General features: G+C 37.2%; 1 protein-coding gene across 15 annotated transcripts in view; it reads left to right on the forward strand.

Annotated features, from left to right (window-relative positions):
* The window catches only part of LMO7 (LIM domain 7), a 130,063-nt gene extending 114,628 nt beyond the window's left edge, over positions 1 to 15,435 (forward strand). For 7 of the 15 annotated variants that reach the window (XM_082767672.1, XM_082767681.1, XM_082767682.1 and 4 more), the window contains 10 exons: positions 1,040 to 1,434; positions 3,522 to 3,587; positions 3,896 to 3,961; positions 5,842 to 5,894; positions 7,602 to 7,821; positions 8,726 to 8,998; positions 10,383 to 10,491; positions 12,204 to 12,306; positions 12,820 to 12,866; positions 14,701 to 15,435. In XM_082767672.1, the coding sequence (XP_082623798.1) occupies positions 1,040 to 1,434; positions 3,522 to 3,587; positions 3,896 to 3,961; positions 5,842 to 5,894; positions 7,602 to 7,821; positions 8,726 to 8,998; positions 10,383 to 10,491; positions 12,204 to 12,306; positions 12,820 to 12,863 (1,329 nt within the window). In that variant the 3' untranslated portion in view covers positions 12,864 to 12,866; positions 14,701 to 15,435. The remainder of the gene's footprint in view (positions 1 to 1,039; positions 1,435 to 3,521; positions 3,588 to 3,895; positions 3,962 to 5,841; positions 5,895 to 7,601; positions 7,822 to 8,725; positions 8,999 to 10,382; positions 10,492 to 12,203; positions 12,307 to 12,819; positions 12,867 to 14,700) is intronic. The other 8 variants (XM_082767686.1, XM_082767673.1, XM_082767674.1 and 5 more) reach the window with 4 other exon arrangements.
* Positions 15,436 to 16,339: the final 904 nt, after the last annotated feature.

Consider the following 16,339-nt stretch of genomic DNA (forward strand, 5'->3'; position numbering starts at 1 on the left):
TTCTGCTTCAATGCTTCTTTAGGTAAGTTTGTAATATTCTGGCTTGTTAATAGCACCTAGTTTGTTCCATCTCTGGAAAATGTACATATCAAATCATATTCAATTTTGCTATCATATATTTTAAAACTTTGAGTGTGTGTAGTTTCTATAGCTGCCTACTATTGTGTCTGTTGTTTTTGAGAAGATGTACGGGTTTTTTGTTGAGCATGGAAGGTGTGAGATCTCTATTGCTACATGAGTGCAACTTCCAGCATCTCAGCTGGATCACTTGTGTTTATATGGTCATGAACATGAAGACTCTAAAATCTTAGGACATCAAATTGAAGAAAATTCTTTGAGCTGTTAAAGAACTTCGCTGTATGAGAGTGTAAAAAACAATTTTTTTTAATTATAAGAAATATGAATGGACCAGTCCTTAATTTGAAGAGAACAAATACTCTTTGCCATTAAAACTTATTTTGACCACGGAAAGATCTTTTTTTGTGTTTGAGATAAAAGTTTTAGAGTGGTAAGTCTGAGGCTTGACTTTCAAATGGCACTAGAATGTAGGAGGATGAAATTTCCTCCACGTGATGATTCATGTGAAATACACTGGTCTGATAGCCACTTATGATGGCTCTCTTAGGTGGGTCTTGGAAGTCAAAACACTGTGGAGAAATGTTGGATGTCACAAAGAGCTTGTTTCCGGTGGGGATTTAAGTGGAAATGGAGTGGCATGAAATGTAAGAGATGCTTTAGAAGGCTGAATGCTTCATATACTTGTGGACAAGCTGCCCATTGTGCTTCCTAAGACTGCTGTGTGGAATGAAGCTTTTGAATTAGGAGAATATGCTAGCAGACACACACACACACCAAAAGTATATGCCGCCTGTGTTTTGCATTCAGAGTTGTAGGGATGCTTTTTACAACAGTCTTCCCTCATGGAATAAATAACCTAATTCAGCTACCTGTTTAAAAACAAAACAAAACCAACCAACCAGAAAAAACAAATAAACACCAGAGCTCTCCCCCCTAAAAACATTTATTTTCTTTGCTACAGGAGCAGACCGTTCTAACCTTAAACACGCTCTCTGTCTCTGCACGGGCTCCATCTGTGTCCAGCTGGGGGGCAAGCCCCGAAGCAAGTACTCCTGAGGAGCCAGAAGGAGATGTAGGAAATGAGCTGGCAGCACACTTGCTGGGCAAGGAAGAAGAGAGGAGACATCAGAAGGAATGGAGCGTCCAGGAAGAAGCAGCACTGCGTTTTGAGCAAGAAAGGGAACTTGAAGAGCTAGAGCTTGAAAGACAACGTAAAGAGAGGGAGAAGCAGTATGCTGAGGAGCAGAGGCGGCGGGCGGAGATGGAGGAGCAGAGGCGGCGGGCGGAGATGGAGGAGCAGAGGCGGCGGGCAGAAAAGCCAAAGGAGGTGTTGGTGGAGACATCTCAGTACCAAAGGTTTGTACTTGTGATGAGATGAACACTCCCTTCTTCATAAAAATTCAGATATCTTTCTAAAGGGAGCGTATATCCTGAATATATAAGTGCATTCATGTAGGATTCATATTGCAGATTAATCAGTGCAAGATGTTGCATAATAGTCTCAGCCTGCTAACACCTTGTATATGTAGTTTGTCAGGGAAACAGTAAAAATATCCATGGTTCTGCCATCGTTCACACATTCTGTAAGCATAATCAGATAGGTACCTGTGACTGAGTTGCCATAATTTGAGCCCCACTGCTTCTCAGTCCATTTTGTTGCAAACCAATTATTTACCTCGTGCAGACTAGTCTTCTTCTGTGTTCCAAAAGTCTAGAAATAATTGCATTTTCATTTTCACATTTCAGCTGAAGAAAGATATTTAGAAGCTGATGGGTGATAACTTAAAATTCTGCAGCCTGGCTGGCAGTGCTCATTGATATAAATATCTTATTACACAGAGTATCCTGCTGAGGCTGAATAAAATGTTCTTTCTTTCTGAATGTAGAAGAATCAGGTGTGAGATGAAATTTTCTTCCATGAATCAAGTGCTCTATTAACCTACTTCTGCTCGTTTTTAAATAGGATGTACATATACAGTAATTTTAGCCAAATCAGAGATGACCTAAAACACTTACTGTGAACTCTTGTGTAAGAACCCTTGTGTAAGAATGTAAAGTAAGAGTCACTGGCCCAAAGTACAGGTCTTTCAAAAGAAATACCAGGTTAATTCTTTTCCAACAAGTGCATGACTGATTTTCCAGACTCGTCTATCATTGTAGCTTGACAATATGACAATAAAATTTAATTGTGCTAGTGTGCTAATTTATCAATGAGGGGCATTGTGCTATATGAGTTAACAAATACTGTCTTAGTCATCAAAGCCTGTTAGAAATACCCATAGTGGATATTTCTATCCTTGAGCATGATAAAGTTTCTTCCATTAATTTCTACATCAGGTTGCTTAAAAAAAAAATTTACAAGTGCATGTTCTTGTCCAGAAGTTCTCCAACAATTCTACAGGCATCATGGGAAATTAATCTGTTCAAAAGATTAGAATAGTAACTTTTTCTTGTTTCTTGTGCACTTAGTTGCAACTCAAGGCAGTAAGCTAACTTTGCTCTTTCTCTCTGTTTTTTTCTTTGTTCTAGTGTTATCTTCAGTAATTTCTGCTTATACATGATATCAAGTTAAATCTTAAGAGAAGAAAATATGATTATGAAATTGCATATATTTGCAGGGAAGGCTGTGAGATCTGGAGTTACTTCAGCTCACAGAGAATTATTGCTGCTTCAGATCCCTGCTGAGCAAAGCAGAGGCACAGTTGTTACAATGGCTAAACAGGTTCTTGGCAGCTGAACCAAGGTTTCTCTGTAGTTTTAGCTTTCCCCAGTTGCAAGGTAATAGGACATTGTTCAGTAACTTATTAGGCTGCTGTAATATTTGCATATCTAAATATCTGATATATGCTTTAGTCTCAGGGGATGCAATTGCTTGAGGTTGCTGCAAAAGGATGTGTTTTGCTAAACAAGGATGTTGTTTAGTAAAGTTCAAACTGGAATTTAAAGTAGCTATTGTTAAATGTTTGTTTTACAATGATATCCCAAGATTTGGCTTGAAATCTGAAATGCTCTATAAACACATATGAAGGCACAATATTTACTAAAAAGAGCTGGATTAGCTCAGCTGATGGCAGAGTGCTAAGGCTGGGGACAGGCAACTGGAAGAGCTTTGTTTGTAGAAGTTAGTGAGTGTTTCTCTCTATGGATTACAGATGGCACCCATGAAATTTCTACAATATGCATCTAACTTCTGGAGAACTCCTGTGTTTTGACAAAGCTATCTCCTGGCTTTGTAATGGATGAGATCACTGTTGTATATTGGTCTTTGTAATTTTTCCAGTGTCTTAGAAAGTCTTGGTCTTTTTTATTCTCTCTCATGTATTTGTTTGACCAACTTCTGAAATTACTTTTTTTTCTGTATGCATATTTACTGCTTGTTCAATTTCTAGATTTTTTTTTTGTGTGTTTACTACCTTTTTTTTTTTTATTTTTGTTGCCTCTAGACATCATGAGCATTATGAAGGATCTAAAACAATAGAGGACCGACCTGGCCACCCTTTTATTGAGAGGTAAGAAGAAATTGAATCAGTAGATAGGTTGAAACATCTTCAGCAATTAATGTCAGCTATTTAGGCATGTTGAAGTTTAGAATCCTTGTCACTTACAAAAAGTAATTTCAGGCTGTTTTTCTAACAACGTTTATTTTGGGCTTCTTTTTTACATTGTTTTGGACTGATAAAATTAAACCTTTTTAGATCTCTGTGTATGTATGGTTTTGTTTTTTTCTCAAGGATCTGCTTTGAATATTTTTGGCAGGAAATAAAGTTCTATTTTTTTCTCTGTATATAAAGGTAATCTTTTATTTTTTTTTAAATAGGCATTATGAACGTTATGAAACTTCCAAAACCATTGAGGAGCATCCTGGTCAGTCATTGTCTGACAGGTATGTGATACTGGATTTTGGTATATATGGTAATATTACTGTTTCTGTGTCAGAAAGTCTTGAAACTTCCAATTAGCTTCAGCCAGCTAAGCGTATACCATGCATCACTGCTGTGTTTTGCAGGTTTTTTTATGTCTTGTTTTTGTATTGAGAAAACAAGTAGCCAAACTTTTGGCAAATTATATGCTGTGCTGTAAACAACAGTTAGTCAGTCAGTAGGATTTTACTGGGAGAAGCAGAACTATAAGGAAGTAAATATGTGGGTGGTACTAGACTTATCTGGCTGGAAAACAATCCTGTGGTTGTGTCACAGTGTGCTGTACAAACTAAGGTGCAGTCATCTCAACGAAGATTGTGAAATTTAAGAGAGCAAACAGGGAGGGAAGTGACAGCAGCAGCGTATTTATCAGGAAGATAGTAATGTGCCACCTGTTAAGTTATACTCTCTTACCTTAGCAACTTTGCATTTTGTTTTGCTTGTTGGTTAGCTTGGGGGATTTTTGTTGTTGTATGTGGGTTTTTCTTTTTTCAATAGAATGTACTAGCTGGTACAAATCCACTGGACTTCTTAAATAGTGTCCTTTTTAGTTATTGGGCTGTGGTTTAAACAAAAAAAAAAGGCAAAGAAAAAAAAAGCTGAGCATTTGTATCCAGATATAAATCCAGAGCCTTTGTATTAAGCCTTTGTCTTAGATAGCATCTCACAGTAATGAAAGATTTCTGCTGTGTATTTAGTCAGGTCTTAAAATTGAGTGAGCATGCCTTTGTATCTTAAGAGGAACCCCAACATTCACAGGGAACAACTATAATAAATGAGTTATCTGGAAGATCTAAATCTAACTTCAGAAGGTACCTGCACTAGGTAGTTACCTCTTGCATACATGTATGAAGAGAACACTCAAGTGCTTAAAAGCATCTCAGACCAGGTTGACCCACTTTTTGGAGCTCCTGTTCAATATGATCAAATGTGCAATTGTTGCATATTCTTAAGGAATAAAATAGGGCAAATATATAGGGCAATATAGGGCAAATAATCAGAACGTGGGGGAGCAAGAAGTTTGTAATTGGTTTATGCATCCTGTATCTGTACACAAAGGACAAAACTCCCTCAGCACATTTTTATGCATCCAGTGTTACACTCATAGACATACTGTTTTAACAGCTTTGATTTGTGTCCCAGGAAAATACTTCTGTCCCTTTCTGAAGCATTTTAAAATAAGAAACTGGCTCTTATTACTTGAGACTAATAATACAGCACAGAGGTATGGCTGAAGCTCCTGCTATGTAGTGTCAGTAACACAGGTTTTTGCTGTTTGCCTTCCTGTATAGTGAATGGCATTTCTTGGCCAAAACTGATTAAAAAAATATGCTGCTGGGTATAATCAGTGAATAATAAATTTCCTATGAATAGTCTGCATGCAGTGTTTGAGAAGGTATTTAGCTTGGTGATGTTACTGGAGTATGTTTCAAGTTACTTATGAATCTAAATCATTTATAAACCTGCTTTGAAAGTTACTGCTCCTTGATTGTACTTTTTTCTGTAAACTTCCACAGGGAAGTGACTTTGTTTTTATGTTTTTTCTGAGGGGTGTAGGGGGGGGCTGCTGGGGGTGGGGGTTGATTTAAGCAAGTACAATGATCAGTCCCTTATAGCTGAAGCACTGGGAACTTTTGATGCATAACTTCAGCTTTTAATGTATGGCAACCTATGTTTTGCAATACATTTTTGACAATATAATACCCTGTTGTGTTTTTGTACATTTTTGATTAAAGGGATGTTGGAAAAGGTGGCTGTAGTCTGCAATGACTTTGCAAAAATCTTTGTCCATGATGAGGTCTCCTGCTTGAGGTAGTGAAATTAATATTTTCTATGTTTTTAGGAATAAATCCAAGTCAACTTCAGAATTGAATGAATTCACTGCAAACAGAAATGGTAAATACTTTTTAATTTCCATTATTTTTAAATATATTTTTAAAGAGGTGTATCAGGAGTAGTTATCCTATGAAAAATAATTGTCAAGGTGCTTTTTCATAGTTACACCGTAAATTCAAATTTATATGATGGCATGACTTAATGAAGTTCCAACATAAAGAGGAGGCTTATCTGTTGACTGTGTATGATTAACTGCTGTCTTAAAGTAGCACTAATTACAAAGGGATCTTAGTCATCTAAAAGTTTGGCATCTGAAAATGTAGATGAAACCCATCATGTAGATATATTATTGAAAACCTTTGCATTCTTGATGCGTTGACTTAGTCAATTAAAAAAAAAAAAAAGCTGCATATACCAAGCTGATAATGTTTTTAACACAATTGTTTGCTGGTTTTAGCTTATGTTAGGATGGGGATAACACAGGTGGAAGTTAACTCTTGATACTGTCACAGTGGCCCTGCAGCTTCCTGGACTGCAGTTCACTGCTACCTTTCTTGAGTTGTCCTTCAGTTATGTTAATGGGTTTTTGTTTATTTTCAGAGAAAAGTGTATGGCAGGGGAAGGAAGACTGTCTTAAATATATTACACTTGAAAATTCCTGAAAGCTATTCCTGTGTCTAAAACGTAGTTAGAAAAAGTAATCATAATAATATAGTCATCATAGTCAATCATAGTAATCAAAAGTAAGTCATAGAAATTATAATATCCCGAGTTGGAAGATATCCACAAGGATCATCAAGTCCGTCTCCTGAGAGGGTTGTCTAAACGCTTCTTGAACTCTGTCAGGCTGGTGTATTGCATTAAAGAATATTGCGAATTGACAACGTTGCTTTCACACATAAAGCACAGTCATTGAAGCTAATGAAAGAATACACACTATTTTATAATGGCAATCTGTAGTAGTAAAATCAAAAGCATATCTGTAGTCAGAGTAGTATTTAAAAAGACTGAAATTTAAATTGAAGTGACTTATTGCTGAGTGATTTTCTTGATTAAATAGTCTTACTATAAAGAATAGTTACTGGGTTTAGAAAATAAAGAAAAAAATGTTATCTGTCAATGAAGATTGGAGAAAGAAGGTTTCCCCTTTCAAAAATTCAAACAAGGATCAAAAGAGGTAGTACAGCATAATCTCATTTCCACTGGTTAGTTACCACAGTGTCTATGTATTAGAGAAACATTCTGTTAATGTTTTTAGTTAATTTTTATATATACGTATACACACGTGCATAAATATATACCTTTTTGTAATATGAGGTTAATGTGTTTAGTGTGAGTAGAGAAAGAATTCCTGAAAACAGAGACAACTTATGGATGCTGAAAGAGAAAGTATTCCACCATTCACATATTTTGTGTGCTTCAGTTTGTGTTGGAGGAAGTCTTGTGGAAATAGAATAAATTATTTCATTTAAATACATATGTACACAAATGTTTATATATTTTTACTAGAGGCAAAAAAAATAATAATCATTTTTGGATAATTCAATATTCCCTTCTATATGTTTAACTTATTAATGGAAATATGAGTAAAACATCTTGCAATAATAGTGGGATATTGACAAGTTTGATGCTAGCAATATGAAACCCAAACATAAAAAGGAACTAAAGTAGCTTGTAAACGTGGAGATGAATGTCTGCTTCTGGAGTTATACTTAAGAGTACTAGATGCTCATTAACTGTATTTGTGCCTGAATGTTGTCTGAACAGGTACTCAGGGCAAGCATTCGGAGAGGTCTTGGAACACGGGGGACCTGCAGAAGGGGTCTCAGAAGGAGCACAACCTGTCTGCGGCAGAGTTAGAGAGACAACAAATCCTTCAGGAAATGAGAAAGAGAACATCTCTACACACGGACAGCAGCTGGATTAGGCAGCGTAGTTCCAGTGTACATAAGGAGCCTATTAGTTTATACGGCAATAGTATGAGGAGGTAGGAACCATGTCAAAAGTTGTTTGTGTCTCCTCCGATATGTTTGGTTAGTCTAAACTTCAGCTTGCATTACAGAGCACTGAAACAAATCCATCATGTAAAATGATTGAAGGTAAACTGAATAGCAACACAGGTAGTGGTGGCAGTGGTATTCTAGGTTCTCTAGATGAGATTAAATCTCTGAAAAGAATGTGGATGTGACCTGCAAATAACACAATGGAAATCAATAGCTCTAACAGATGTGTTTAAGAATTTCAGTAGGACAATTCAGTGTGGAAATAACTATAGCTAAAGAGTGTACCTCTTTTATATAGAAGTAGTGTATCAGAAAGTGTTGAGTTCACTTCTTGCTTTAAGTAATGCATGAGTACTGGGCTTGTCACTTAGGAAATAGCTAAATTATCAGTCAGGAGAGTGTTTGGCTATTGGGCCAACACCTTGTTCATAGACCATGTTACTGTGCAGCCTGGGTGGATTGTTATTTCTGATCTGGTATCCCTTAGAGAGAAAAAATAAAACAACAAAAAAAAACCACACACTATCTGAAGTATGTTGCTGTGCAACAAATTCTGACATAGTTTACCCTGATAAGACATCAGTGAAGGGTGTTTTGCTGTTATTCTGCAGTCATTAAGTGCAAGCCTCTCCTTCAGCTCTCCTGCTTTCTTTCCCATGAGACTAGGACTGGACACAAAGGATAATTTGCAGCTCAAATATTTTTAAATTGGTCTGATCATCTTGAGCAATATCCTAAACATACAAGTATATTCATGCTAGAAAATCCTAGAATAAAATATGCTAGGATAATATGCTAGGATAATTCTTTTGTCTTTTGAACTCAGAATGTAGCCGTTTTGGTTCAGGTGTGCTACCATTTATATTTGTACATGTACCTGTGTTACAGAGGAGAGTCGTTGGACAACCTTGATTCTCCAAGAACAAGCTCATGGAGACACCATTCATGGTTAAACCAGTCTGCCTCCACTTCATCTCTGTCCTCTAGTCAAGATCTCAGTCGCCCGGTGTCTACTTCAAACCGAGCCTACATGTGCACTCCTTCCTCTGCCAAAGCACCTCCTGTGGCCTCCTCTGTGAGGGCCCCATCTGTGTCCCAGCCTGCCCCCCGGGTTCAGTCTCCCGTCTCTGCTCCCCAGACAGGGTCACAGACACGCAGCAGGTGAGTGGGTGCCCTTCTGCTGGGAAGATAGAGACATTGGGCCTCACTGAAGAGTGGACTCTGTAGATATGGTGGTCTACAGCAGTGGTCTCACCAGTAACGTTAATGAACAAGTCTGAAAAGTACCCATGTTTTTCTGGCTGGATAGGATAGTGGAAATGAGGGCGGGTATTACCTCTCTGCTCCAGACATTCAGAAAATTTCCCAGGTTTGTCATCAGTGCTTGACATAAGTTTATTTAAAAAAAAAAAAAAAACAAAAAACAAAAAAACAAAAAAAAAACACACTGGAATAATAAATTTCTCCATCTCCAAGCTGTATGTTGGTTACCAAAATGCTTAGTAAAAGCCTACTCCAGTTGGCACTTCTGATATTTATTTCCATAGGTTTGTTTTAACAAAAGATTCCTCAAACCGACACTTTATGGCCCTCACCTTCATCTCTCCTCCCCCTTTCCTGGCATGTGGTCAATATCATCTCAAGGAGCACTCAGGAATGCTCATAACCCATGACCCTGGAGAATTACATAGTAGGATGTTGTTTTTAATCTAGGAGGAGAAAGCAGGAACTGCAAAATGTTTTGAAACAATCTGGAATTCAGTTGTGGTAGGATAGATAAGTCTGCTGTTTTATGAACTTGAAACATTTTAAAAATACCTCTAGATAAGAGTGGAGAGGATCACACACACACAATTACATGCATTATATATAACAGCACTGTAAACACTTCTTCACTAGCTCTTACATTCTCAGACACTTTTTGATAAATTGAACATTTTTTTTGAAGCTAGGTTCTTACATTCCTTATAATGTAAGAAAACGACCTTCTTAAACACGTTTGCTTATCTTGTTCCCACTTCCATTCTCTGATTTGTTAACATCTTGGTAGATCTAAGGAAATCGAACTCCATATGGCGTATGTTCAAAGAGTTAATGTAATATTGTATGTCCAGGACTAACCTGTTACCTAACAAGGTGCAGATGGTGGAACTTGGCAGGGGTGCTTGCTAAAACTTAGTTTTCAGGATAATTCCTTGTAAATAAGGCAGGAGCACAAAACCCGTGTGTTTTTGCTCTTCAATCCTAACAATATACTTTTAAGTTTATTGTAGGAGGTACTGTATACAATGAAAGCTCTCTCAAGAATGTGACAAAAAATTCTTCATTTGTTCCTATGTAACTTTGATCTAAATTATAACACTTCAGCTTTTCCTAGATCTCAGATCTACTGCAAATAATACTCCTTTTCAGTTTATTTTCCTCAAGCCTAGTAGTCCACTTTTTACCAGTACGTTATTGGTTTTAATCTCAAAAATTATTTAACTTTTCTTTGCCTTTTTAGACATTTTCAAGCTGGTTATAAGGATTTTCATTCTGTATCTAGGTCAGTCAGTGGGAAGAAAATCTGTTCATACTGTAATAACGTTCTGGGCAAAGGAGCAGCCATGATCATTGAGTCTCTTGGTCTTTGTTATCATTTACATTGCTTTAAGGTGAGAGTTGGGAAGTATCATCGTGAAGGAACAGGAACTAATCAGAAGCACGCATGGCTACTCAATGTTATGCTCACAGGGGCTCTACTAAAATCACTTGCTTCGCCTTCTACTGTGACAGCGTGGTATCTGCAGATTTCCATGAGGCAGTCCTATCTGCAGGCATTTAGCACTCAACTCTAGGACGATTTCATAAATGTTAGAGCTAAGAAGTAAGAATTCAACAAGTAGATGGACACACTGACTGTGAGATCATAGTTGTTTGAATTAGCAGCAAAAGAATCAGAAGGTGCTTGAGCCTCCTTTCCTAGAGAAATCAGATCCTTTTAAAATATCTCAGCTTGGACCCTGGCAATTGCAGCATCTAAGATGACCTGTCACTGCTAAACTAATCCTAGCAGTGTTCATGCGGTGCTTTCCAGGCAAAGGTATGTTGTCAGTGTTCAAACTGGCAAGATACAACCAAGCACCAAACCAGGTTTTAAACTAATCAGCCCTGGTTAGTAGCTAGGTATATTAAGCTCATTTTCAGCACGGAGACACAGTTGCAAGATTTCCAGTCAGCGTGGTGTAAATGCAGACCGGGGGAAAAGTAATAATAATAAAAACCTTCCTGCAAAAGATGTAAAAGTACTCTTACTTTCCCTGACATAGGACTAGATGAGGAATTAGACTCGGCTTTGGAGGTGCCATCATACCTTGCATCTTCCATGGCTTTAGCAAAGACTCCTCTGTGTCTCATTCAGTTTCCCTCTGTGCCCAGCTCAAATTATCAGAATATTACAAGGGATTGACTCAAAGCTCTTTCCTGTCCTGCCCACCCAGACAGTAATCCACAGAGGCTGATTTTTACTCCCTTGCTGCAGAACATGTCTTCTGTGTAAGGGAGTCCACCTGTAGGCCCTAACCTACTTAAGGCAATTGGAAATATTTTTGTTCAAGTTTCATGATCTTAAGATTTGTTCAGTCTTTCATAAACGTTGGAAAAACCTGCCATCCAGAAGATTCATTTCTCATTTAAGCAGGCAAGTTATGTGTAGAAAGTCAGTTACTTCTCATAAATTTGTTAAGGATAGTGTTATGATCTGAGTTCCTGTCCTTCCAGAGGTGGTTCATATCCATAGCAAAGATGTGTTCAGCCAGCATAGTTAAATTGTTTACTGTTAGTATGAAAGTTATCAAGCCATTTATTCATGCGTTCAAGAAAAGTGAAATTGGCCCCTCTTCCCACAGATTTGTTACTATGATGCAAAGCTAGTGAAGTGTGTAGGACGCAAGTGTATGCTACTTTGACTGCCAAAGGGTTGAGGAACCCAGCACATGTATTGCCACATGGAAATCTGCAAGTAGCACACCCAGGTGTTCGGTGCCAAAATTGCTGTTGCCAGACAACAAATTCTTCCTTGTTGAGCCAACTTTAGTTTTCAGAGAAACTGAAGTTCAAATTAGATTTAATGAACTAATCTCTAAATAGCATCTGGTCTATGTTTGCTTAGTTGGTGTCTCTCTGCTATTCGTTGTCCAGTCATCACCTTAAAAATACTTTCTCAGGGTTGGTTGCATTTTGATCTACTAATCATTATACATTTGCTTCTAGTGGTTATGGGTTTGTGGTTCAAGCTTTGTTGGGCTTAATTCAAGCTGCTTTTGAGAAACATTTCCTTTTTTTTAGTATTTTGTAAGGAGTTGCTAACTACTGATCTATCATACAGTGTGTTGCCTGTGGATGCAACCTTGGGGGATCCCGCTCTGGAGCTGAAGTCAGGATCCGAAACAACAAACTCTTCTGCAACGACTGCTATATCAGATTTAAAAGTAAGGCAATCCAGTTGCAGTGTGCATGACTGTAATTCTTCTTTGTGCTGTAAAACTTCAACTGTTTGTACAACTGAGACAGTTGATAGCTTTCATGTTTTGCTTCAAGTTGCTGTGTTAGTGAAAAGGTTTAGAAAGGTCTGATTTGTCTGTTCCTGTCTTTTGTAGGGTGTAGTCATTCTTAACTTTTAACTTGCTGGTAGATGGTTTTACCACCTTGTTATTTAATGGCTTCAAACAGACAACGCAGTGTAGTCATCCTGTTTTCTTCATAGATCTGAGAAGGTGGTATTGAGAAGTTGCCTAGGCAGCAAACAACTTCTATTGATAACAAGTCTTTTTTTTGAGAATCTGTCTACATTTTTTTTAAAGTAATCTAAATATGTGTTTAGTTCAGTCCTAACCAAAAGTGGAAAGATATTAATTTATCTTGTGCAGGTGGCAGAAATGCTTCTTTCTTTTTGCATGCTATCATTATTTGAATTATAGGTCTGTGATTGGTTATTCGTTTAGGTACAAGTTCAGCAGGAATTGATTTACTTACAGATCTTAATTAAAAGGTGCAGTATAACTTTTTTCCTTTATTATAGTTTGCAGAATTCTGATTTATGGAGCATGATGTTAAGGATTTGAATAGTAGTGTTTTTTTTTTTTTTTTTTTTTTTTTCTGCTGTCATACATGATAGTAGACAACCTCCGAATTTTGAGAAATCATAGTTTTATATAGCTTTATGTAGCAAATATGGAATTCTCTAGAATGATAGAATTCAGCTAAGGGAAAAGGATTTCTGAACGATTTACTGGGAAGCATGCATGTTTTTACATGAGCCCAGCACGTTTTTCTCATTGTGGTCCAGAAGGCAGTGAAGGGAACAGGATACTCATGCTACTACACATGAGCAGGACTTTAGCATCTGCTGGCTGAGAAGCCCAGCTCAGAAATAAAAGAGAAGCTCTGCATCTGATGCTTTTGCTGTTTTCAGGCTCTTTTGGCTTCCATGGGGAGGAAAAGCTGACTGCACCATTGAAATGATTGTTTTTAGCCCTAGCTAAAAACAAGCAGAAAACCCCTCATCTCTACTTGATGCTAACAGTGTATTCACAGAGGCTAATGTTAGGTGCAGGGACACCTCTGCAATCAGTGGAAGGAGGAAGAAAATCCCTCCCCTTCCCTCTGGAGATGATCCAGAGCACTGGCTCAAATCTCACCAAATGTTAGAGATTATTGGAGATTGCCAGTTTGGAGATTATATCTCCTTGTTGAGTTTGAGACTGCGCTGAAGTGACTGTGTTCCTAATTAAAGCACCAAAGTATGTGAGCAATTCAATCTGGAGCCTGCTCATGTTTTTTTAGCTTTATCTATCTTTTCTTTTGGGTGCAAAATTTCTGTATGAGTTTGGAACTGGAAAAAAAAAGTTTATTATTCCCTGACAAAGACAGTATTCAGGGATGGAACTAACCCAAAACTTTATCATGGATGAAGCACTATTTAATCTCTCTGACGTTATAGCCAATAAAGTCATGACAGTGAGTAGCCTTTCAGAAGCAAAATTAATCTCCGATAAGGGTTGTATACCCTTCAGTGGTTGTATACCCTTCCCTTCAGACTGCATCTTCTTGGGTCAGTGGGCACCTCATAACGTAAGATAGCTGTTAGGAGCTTGTGGGTAGGAAATGAAATATTGAAACTAGTGATTTGAACAATACAAAAGCTAGCTATGTGATTACTACAATGAAAATATATACTGACAATGCAGCAGTGGTCTGTAATGCAGATAACTTTTGTTTGCAGTTAACATTTCACATCACTCTGATAATTTGGTAGTTTGGAATGTGAACATATTGGCTAAAATGTTTGATAAACTGTAGGACTATTAATATTCACAATGTAATTTTACAGTCAAATATGTCTGCACATTTTAATGTTGATTTTGTTTTAAACTTGTAACATTATAGTGAAACACTGGTGTATTGGCAGGTTCCCTCAAATATGTGTAGAGAGAGAGAGGATAACCTTTTCTTGGTTTTAATATATATTGCTATAGTTATTTAGCAAATCCTAATCTGATTTATTGAAGGTTAAATTCAGAAAAACAGTGACCCTCTATTTGTGTTGATACTAAAAACAATTCCTAAGAACTTGGTAAGGTGCATGTTCTGTGGAAAACTACTTGGCCTGAAATATTTGCAGTGCTGTAGTTGAATTAAACCCAAGTTTTTATTGCTTATTACATTTGACTTTGTAGACTCAAAATGTATGCCTTACGTTTTGTTCCAAATTTCATAGATACTGGTAACACCATTGTATGTCAATCTTTTAAGTGAAAATTTTATTTTTTGTCATGAAGATTCTTCAATAGCTAGAATTTAATTACAGTTATTTCTCTTAACAGCTGGACAACCAACCTCCATGTGAAGCAAACCTAGATATGAAACCACTGTTGCAGATAAAAGAAGAGGTGATTGCTGCTGATGTAGATCTATAAATATATATATTGTGTGTGTGTGTTTTTTCTAAGAGTAACTCTTGCTTGTCTAGTCTTCATAGCAATGCATTATATTCCTCATACAACTGTATTTTTATTTATGATAAAGTAATTGCAGTAAGGAAATATCTGGGGAAGATGCTTTTACAGCTTCAAGTACAGAGAGCACAAGGGGGGAGAATAAGTATATTTTCAATATATTTTTGAGGCTTATAATCAACTAGTTGACTTTCCAATGGTATATGAAGAGGGTATTTTGTTTCTAAGCTCTCGAAGTGAGCATTAGAGAAATAGTTAATATAAATATATATTTGCAATTGCTGTCTTTATTTTTGACATATGAGAGTGAATTCTCTGGGTTAATACGAAGCTGCGTTTAAATGCACACAAATGTGTCTGCTTTCCATACGCTGGTTTCTAAAATTATGTGCTTTCTGAAACTTCAATACAAAGAATAATCTGTTTGCTCAGTGGTGATGGCATAATATTCTGTGGAATCCATTCAATGGAAAGAGTTCTCTTTTCCTATTTGAAAAATGTAACTATCACTTTTCCCTCCACAAACTAGATGGAGAATGGTTGTTGAATTACAGTATATTTGTAAATAAAATTTCTGATGTTGCATTTATTAGAAGTCTCTTCTATTTCACTCTAGCAAAATGTGTTGTTAGGGTGATTTGCTGAAATATAACTTGAATTCTGGTCCTGGGAAAACCTTTTTCTATGAAAGGGTTAAAATGTCACCATAAAAATGTGTAAGAACAGTAGTTCTTGCTTTTTTCTTTTCACTCACAGACTTCAAATTTTATATGTATTTCTCCTGTCAAATTCCTCCCCCCTTCCCCCCCCCCCCCAGCCTTTAATATAAGTGGTGAGACTGATTCTCTGCCCTGTATGCTCATCACTGAAGCAGGACAATCAGGTGAAGTGGAAGTTGCCCAAAATTTCTCAGAAAGAAACTGAAAGAAAAATCTTTGTCATGGGCCAGCTTCTCTACCCTCCAATGCATCAAAACATTTATCTTAACTTACCCTTAATTTCCCCTCTCCCAACATTATATTATGCAGTAAAGCTGTGGGAAGAGTCAGGGATGGCCAAACCACCTTTTAGATCTTGAGCCTTGTCATGCTGCCTTGTCCCCGGGAATCACTTGGGCACAGAAATGCCTACAGGATGAAGAATGGAGGGAAAGAAGAAAACTCAGAAAACTGCACTTTGTGATACCTCTAGAGCTGCCCAACTGCTGGTCTGCAGCCTGGAGTGATGCACTCTGAGCCAGCCTGGCTTTCCATAAATGATGTCAATTATTTCTGTGTGATTTCATTTTTCCACAAAATATTTGAAAAATACTAAATTTAATTAGCTTGTTCTAAGTTGTTTTCTCTTTGGTCATGAGCAAAAAAAAAAAAAAAAAGAGTAGAATTTCAGATTTAGTGAGTGTCATAAAGCTGAAATTGAAACTCTTCCTCATTTGAAGCTGTTTCTCATCCTTACTAAAGGCATAGTTTAACTGGGCTCCTTCAAACCTGCTTTTTGCTAATTCAAG

This window comes from Aythya marila (assembly GCF_965140915.1).
Source record: "Aythya marila genome assembly, chromosome: 1".
NCBI classification, from domain to species: domain Eukaryota; kingdom Metazoa; phylum Chordata; class Aves; order Anseriformes; family Anatidae; genus Aythya; species Aythya marila.